Raw genomic sequence first — 7,379 nt, forward strand, 5'->3', positions numbered from 1 at the left:
GTCATGTACAATTCGATTAGCAAGGCGTGGGAGACAGTTCAGATGTCATTACTATTTTCCAAAAGTGAAACGATAAAATTTAATTGTGTTGGTTGTGGAAATGGGCCAACATGGAAGGCAAAATGTGACTTTAAGTTTACCTGTGGGTATTGTCTGCAGATCACTAAACTATGGAGTTCACATTCCGTGCTGCAGGACGATAGCTCTAGGACACTTGGCCCGGGGAGACAGAATGACTCAGAAAACCACCACCAGCCTAAGTGACCGTCTACCTTCCTCTCGCTCCGAGAACAGGCACGGCTTCCAGAGGAAAGAGGCGGCGGTGATAGACGTCATCACTGAGCGCCGGGGTTAGCCAAGGGACTTGGGGGAGGAGATTGCCCTACTGCCTTATAAGGCTTCTTCCCATGATCCTCTCTTTCTTTTCACCATCTTTCCTTCTTCGTGGCTGCTGCAGCTATGAAGTGAGCAAGAGCTTGGGACCCCAATCCGCTTCCATCCTCGGGCATAGCTCCTCTCCCGCGTTCTGGGTTTCGCTTCTCCTTGCCGTAGACACTCTCCCTAATGGGCTTTCGCTTTTTGTTACAGGGTCGAGCTGTGCAGTTTCAGTGGGTACAAGATTTACCCCGGACATGGCAGGCGCTACGCCAGGACCGACGGGAAGGTGAAAGGCCACGTCGCTCAAACGCAGCTTGTGCTCTTAAGAGGAGAGACCGGTCTAATTCGGTCTGAGCGTGTTCATTTACCGCGTCGTTCTCGGTCCCTGAAAGGCTTGTTTCCGGGACCGTGTGGGCAGTGGTGGTTAGGATCAGAAGCCTCCTAAGTGAGCCATTCTTGAGGTTTGATCTAGGGTGAGGTCGGAAATGGAGTTTGGGTAACTCAGATGTCCGGGAAGTGGGCAACCGAAGTATGTGGCTATTTTAGGGGGACCACATCCTCTTAATGCCGGTAGGCACGGGAGCTAGGTGCCTCCTGGAATTTGATACCCCGCCCTCTCCTGCGGTGTGAGCTTCGGTTTCCCGCTTTCTCTGTAAGACAGGACAAACCCCAGAGCCTTCGCGGTGCCACCCCAAGTTGTGTGACCCAGGCCTGTTGGTCTCTTTGGGACAAATGAGGGGACAGAACTAGAGTATTGATTGTTCCAAGCTCAGCCTCCTGCGTTGCTTAGTTGAGGAGGTGACTTTGAACTCCTTTTCTACAGGTTTTCCAGTTTCTTAACGCAAAATGCGAGTCCGCATTCCTTTCCAAGAGGAATCCTCGACAGATAAACTGGACTGTCCTCTACAGAAGAAAGCACAAAAAGGGACAATCGGTAAGTACAGTGCAGTTCGATCTTGGGGGCTCTGAAGTTTAAGCATCAGTTGCTGCTCTGTGAAATTGTCGTAAATGAGACAGTCTGGGAAAGCGCCCTTAACCCTGTAAAGCACGAGTGATAAAAAATCTCCTTATACATCACAGGCTCACAGGAATGTTGAATTGAAATTTGAAAGCATCCCCTTGCCAGAGTCAATGTCATTTATGCACACTTGAGTTATAAGGCACCGTGGAGGTAATTAAGGGGTTCCAGTGGGTAGAAATTAAATAGTATGGCAACTTGGTTTTGAATATGTTTGTAGGATTAGTCCTAATGGACTTCAGTGGAATCTTGTAGCATATTAGTTTGTTCTCAAGACTGAATGTATTTTGAAGTGCTCTTTAGCTTGTTGGAGATTTTTGAGGAAAAAAACCCGCCATGGCAGTGGGGTTAGTATTCAGGAGGCTTGGGATATTTTAGTGAACACCTCCTGGGTGAAAGACAGCACAGATACTGTGGGAGTTCAGAGGAAGAAAACATTTCTAACTTAAAAGTAGATTTGACACATCCATTAGGACAGTCCTTTCCCAGTAAAGGAGTGGGGGGATTACCAGTGTTGCTGAGGATGTGGGAAAAATAGAACTTTTGTGCATTGCTGAATGTGAGATGGTACAAGCACTGTGCAGATAATTTCAGTTTCTCAAAAAGTTAAATGGAACTATATCCAGCAACCCCACTTCTAGAAATATACCCAAGAAAACTGTTAAGCGGGAACTTAATACAGATCATTTCTATGCCAATGTTCATAGCACTGTTACAATAGCCAAAGGATGGAAATGGCCCATAAGCGGGTGAATGGATAACAAAATGTTACATACATATGATGGAGTATTACTCGGCCTTAAAAAGCTGGTAACTAGCCAATATGGATTAACCTTTAAGACATTGTGCTAAATGAAATAAGCCAGATACAGAAGAACAAGTAACATATGATTCCACCTTTATGGGGTATCCACAGTGGCAAATTCATAAAGACAAAGTAGAGGTTACCAGAGGCCGGGCAGAGGAAGGGAGGAATGGTGGAGGGCTATTTAATGGATGTAGAGTTCGGAATGATGAAGTTACAGAAGTTACAGAAATGGACAGTGGTGGTAGTTACACACAACATTGTGAATGTACTTAATGCTGCTGAGTTACACGCCTACAAATGCTTTAAGATGGTTAATGTTACATATCTTATTTGCAAAAGTTGGAATTTTACTGTCTTGATTCCTGGACATCCCATACTTGGTAGGTTTCTTGTAATAAGTCATTTTCCAGTTGATTTTCTTCTAGTGACAGTCCTTCGGGTAAAAATAAAATAGGTGAGTTGAGGTTTGATAGTTTCTTTTTCTTTTCCGGAAATAAATTGTTTACCATAAACAGTCTTACTGAAATCACTTTTGAAGTGGCTCACCTGAGTGGCTCAGTTGGTAAATTGTCTTGACTCCTGCTTCCTGCTTAGGTCATGGTCTCATGGTTGTGGAATTGAGCCCGACTGGGCTCCAAGTGCAGACTCTGCTTGGGATTCTTTATCCCTCCCCTTCTTTTTTTTTTTTTTTTCAAGATTTTTATTTGTTTATTTGACAGACAGAGATCACAAGTAGACAGAGAGGCAGGCAGAGAGAGAGGGAAGCAGGCTTCCTCCGAGCAGAGAGCCCTATGCGGAACTCGATCCCAGGACCCTGAGATCATGACCTGAGTCGAAGGCAGCGGCTTAACCCACTGAGCCACCCAAGCACCCTATCCCTCCCCTTCTGCCCCTCTTCACTCGCACACACATGTTCCCCCCTCTTTTCTCCTAAATAAATAAATCTTGAAGAAAAAGAAAAAAAAAAACTTTTGAAGTACCATCCAGTTAACTTCATCAGAGTTTTACTTTTGTCTTTTTAACGTAGTAAAAAATGGCCAGGATTTGTCAGAGATTATTTAACTAATTATAATTGGAAAGTTTATCTGCCTGTTGTAGTATTTTACATATATTCTTTTTCTTCTTTTTTTTTTTTTTTAAGATTTTATTTATTTATTTGACAGAGAGAGATCACAAGTAGGCAAAGAGAGAGAGAAGCAGGCTCCCTGATGAGCAGAGATTTCCCGATGCGGGACTTGATCCCAGGATCCTGAGATCATGACCTGAGCAGAAAGCAGCAGCTTAACCCACTGAGCCACCCAGGCGCCCGTTTTATATATATTCTTTATATATTTATTTTCAAATGATTGCATGAATTATTTTTGTTGCTATGCTCTGAATGTATACCCTTTAAATTCATACGGTGAAATCTAACTCCCAGAGTGATGATACTAAGAGGGAAGACCTTTAGGATGCTTGCCCTCAGGAATGGAAATAGTGTTCTTACCTTTAAAAAAAGAAAAAAAAAAGTTGTTTATCAGGTTCTCAGTATGGTATTTTGTTGTAGTAGCCCAAGCTCACTAAGATAAATACAAATCTTAAGATTTTGTTTCCCCCATGTTCATGAAGCAAGGTTCATAAGTACACTCCATTTTTTTTGTTTTGTAGGAAGAAATTCAAAAGAAAAGAACCCGCCGTGCAGTCAAATTCCAGAGGGCCATCACTGGTGCATCTCTTGCTGACATAATGGCCAAGAGGAATCAGAAACCTGAAGTTAGGAAGGCACAACGAGAACAGGCCATCAGGTGAGGAAGCCTTCATTACGAGGATTTCAGCTGTTGGGATGGATTAAGGTTATGTTCAGATTTGTAGACATATGAATCTTAATTTATGTTATTTTGTGTTTTGATACTTGCATCTATATAGAGATTGCCAGTCATAAATATTAAAGTTTAATAATGCAGAAGTTTATAATATGGTATATACTTAATGACTTGTTGAAATTTTTTATGCAATTAAAGCTACTGCACAATTGCTAATCTCTGTTAAGCTGACTTGGTGGTTAATGACATTTATTGACAAACTCTTGAGATTTATCCTACAAATAATTGCAGATGGGGAAGGAATATGATATCCTTCCCAAAACACTCTAGCCCCTTACTAATAAACTCTACTCTTAGGGAGTAAAACACATTACCTTAAGTTATTTTTAACTCCACAGGGCTGCCAAGGAAGCAAAAAAGGCTAAGCAAGCATCTAAAAAGACAGCAATGGCTGCTGCTAAGGTAATTATGAGATTGTCTTGGATTTCTTATTTAAAGTAACAGGAGGGGCCCTGGCTAGCTCACATGTAGCATGTGACCCTTGACCTTGGGATCGTGAACTCAAGCCCTATGTTGGTATAGAGATTACTTTAAAAAATAAGTAATAAGTAGCAGGAAAATTTATTTTTAATTCAAATTCTGATTAATAAAAGCTTCAAGTTAAGGAATTCAGCACAGGGCTTCAGTGAAAACGATGTTTATAACCTGTTTCTTTTTTTCTTTTTTTAATATTTTTATTTATTTATTTAACAGAGATCACAAGTAGGCAGAGAGGCAGGCAGAGAGAGAGAGGAGGAAGCAGGCTCCCCGTGGAACAGAGAGCCAGATGTGGGGCTCGATCCCAAGACCCTGGGATCATGACCTGAGCCAAAGGCAGAGGCTTTAACCCACTGAGTCACCCAGGCACCCCCATAACTGGGGTGGAAGATTTCAGAGGTCCTTTTCCAGACAAAAATTGGGGAAGGGGAAAATAAAGGTGGCTTTTGTTTCTAAAGTTTTCAGTAACAGTACAGGGTTGGCCCAGCTTTTCTCCATGTTATCAATTTAGATAACCATAGTAAAATTTTCACAGCCATTGGTCTCAGGTGACTAAGAATGTCCTTTTTCTGTTCTGAGGACACAGTTCAGGGTCCCACACACATATCTCCTCACTTATTCCCTCCAGTCTGTGATGATATCTTTTTTTTTTTTTTTTTTCCCCGTTTACATACGTAGAAGTGGACTTTTGACTTCTTAGGAGGGTGACTTTTTTTTTTTTATTCAGTGTTTAGAATTCATTGTTTATGCATCACACCCAGTGCTCCATGCAGTATGTGCCCTCCATAATACCCAACCACCAGGCTCCCCCAACCCCCCCACCCCCCTCCCCTCCAAAACCCTCAGTTTGCTTCTCAGAGTCCACAGTGTCTCATGGTTCATCTCCCCCTCCAATTTCCCCCCACCTCAGTTCTCTCTGTCTCCCCATGTCCTCTGTGTTATTCCTTATGCTCCACAAGTAAGCAAAACCATATAATTGAGACTCACTGCTTGAAGGAGGAGGGTGACTCTTAAGAATATTGGGAATGTAGTTAAATAAGGGAAATCTAGAATACATAGAGAATCTGGACATGAGAAAGGTGATTTTAAAAAGTTGCATGGAGGGCACCTGGGTGGCTAAGTGGGTGAGGCTATGCCTTAGGCTCAGGTCATGATCCCAGGGTCCTGGAATTGAGCACCCCATCCGGCTTTCTGCTCAGCAGGGAGCCTGCTCCCCCCCGCCCCCCCTGCTTGTGATCTCTCTCCCTCTCTGTTAAATAAGTAAAGTATTTTAAAAAAAAAAAACGTTGCATGGAATAATGCCACATAACATGTTATCTTTTTTACAGGCTCCCACGAAGGCAGCACCTAAGCAAAAGATCGTGAAGCCTGTGAAGGTTTCTGCACCCCGAGTTGGTGGAAAACGCTAAGTTGGTGGATCAGATTTTTAAATAAACATCTGACTATAACTATATTGTGGGGTTTTTTTTTACTCTGAAAAGGGCATGTATTGGGCCTACATTTAATAGCCGAACTAATCTTTTTGATTATTTTCTTATTGAGTACCCTTTTCCATGGTAGACACATTTTTGTATTGGGCTTGCCTTTTGTTCACTGGTATTTCATCTCTTAACCATTAGTTGATAGCTGAGGTAGAAGTGGTTAAAACTTCAACTGTACTATTAATCTCTTGATTGCAGAAAATAAGCTTTAATGAAGAAAGAGTACAATTTCATTAGCATGTGAGTAGAATAACCTTAACAACTTTCCAAGATAGTTTGTTGAGCTGGGAATTAGAACCATAGTTAAAAATGCAAAAAGAAGGGGCGCCTGGGTGGCTCAGTGGGTTAAGCCTCTGCCTTCCGCTCAGGTCATGATCCCAGGGTCCTGGGATTGAGCCCCACATCGGGCTCTCTGCTCAGCAGGGAGCCTGCTTCCCCCTCTGCCTGCTACTCTGCCTACTTGTGATCTCTGTCTGTCAAATAAATAAATAAAATTTAAAAAAATGCAAAAAGAAAAATGGTAACCTGATGTTTAAGAAATACTTGTGTGTAAAATGTGATAAGGAGTAAATTTGAGTTAAGAATAGGCCTGTGGGGGTGCCTCGGTGGCTCAGTGGGTTAAAGCCTCGGTCTTCACCCGGTCATGATCCTGGGATTGAGCCCTGCATCAGGCACTCTGTGTGTCTGCTCAGCAGGGGGCCTGCTTCCCTTCCTCTCTGCCTTTCTGCCTACTTGTGATCTCTGTAAAATAAAATCTTGGAAAAAAAAAAAAAATAGGCCTGCGCTGGGATGCCTGGGTGGCTCATGTGGTTCAGTGTCTGCCTTTGGTTTGTTGTGATCCCAGGGTTCTAGGATGGAGTCCCACATCGGTCTCCTTGCTCAGCAGGGAGCCTACTTCTCCCTCTGCTTGTGCTCTGACAAATCTTTAAAAAAGAAAAAAGTAGGCTTGCTCTGGGGTGCCTGCAGTTCAAGGGGACTGAGCCCTGCGTTGGGCTCCCTACTTAGCAGGGAGTCTGCTTCTGCCTCTCCCTGTTTGCTGTTTGCATGCACTCTGTGTCTCTAAAATAAATAGAAAGTCTTAAAAAAAAGACAAGGCTTCCACTTCATATAAGGTAGATCATCTTGTGTTCCATGCTGCCAAGTTAGGACTATATACAATGAATAAGCCTCATCCTCATTTGAGAAACCTGGTTTCACACACAGAATACTTAGGTAAAGGTAAAAATCACATCCCACCCTCTCCACACACACATTCTATCCAAGGCAATGGAACTAAATGATTGTTCTGTGTAGATGATGTTAAATTCAAGCACTGTACTAGGTGCTGGGAATAAATATCCTTTTGGGGGACTTGA

The 7,379-nt window shown here is 42.8% G+C and overlaps 1 protein-coding gene across 1 annotated transcript; it reads left to right on the top strand.

Moving 5' to 3' along the window:
* The first annotated feature begins 371 nt into the window (after positions 1-371).
* RPL24 (ribosomal protein L24) lies at positions 372-5,994 on the top strand. The gene is made up of 6 exons (XM_032350356.1): positions 372-464; positions 589-664; positions 1,202-1,312; positions 3,852-3,988; positions 4,405-4,468; positions 5,872-5,994. Exons 1-6 carry the CDS (start codon positions 460-462, stop codon positions 5,950-5,952), a joined length of 474 nt encoding a protein of 157 aa, XP_032206247.1. The 5' UTR covers positions 372-459; the 3' UTR covers positions 5,953-5,994.
* The last annotated feature ends 1,385 nt before the right edge of the window (positions 5,995-7,379 follow it).

Source organism: Mustela erminea, chromosome 1 (genome assembly GCF_009829155.1).
Source record: "Mustela erminea isolate mMusErm1 chromosome 1, mMusErm1.Pri, whole genome shotgun sequence".
Lineage (NCBI taxonomy): Eukaryota > Metazoa > Chordata > Mammalia > Carnivora > Mustelidae > Mustela > Mustela erminea.

Excerpts from the sequence above, each read along its gene's own strand:
- RPL24 (XM_032350356.1), top strand. Across the intron at positions 1,313-3,851 it reads AGCACAAAAAGGGACAATCG|GAAGAAATTCAAAAGAAAAG; the intron begins GTAAGTACAGTG and ends TTTGTTTTGTAG. Across the intron at positions 4,469-5,871 it reads CAGCAATGGCTGCTGCTAAG|GCTCCCACGAAGGCAGCACC; the intron begins GTAATTATGAGA and ends TCTTTTTTACAG.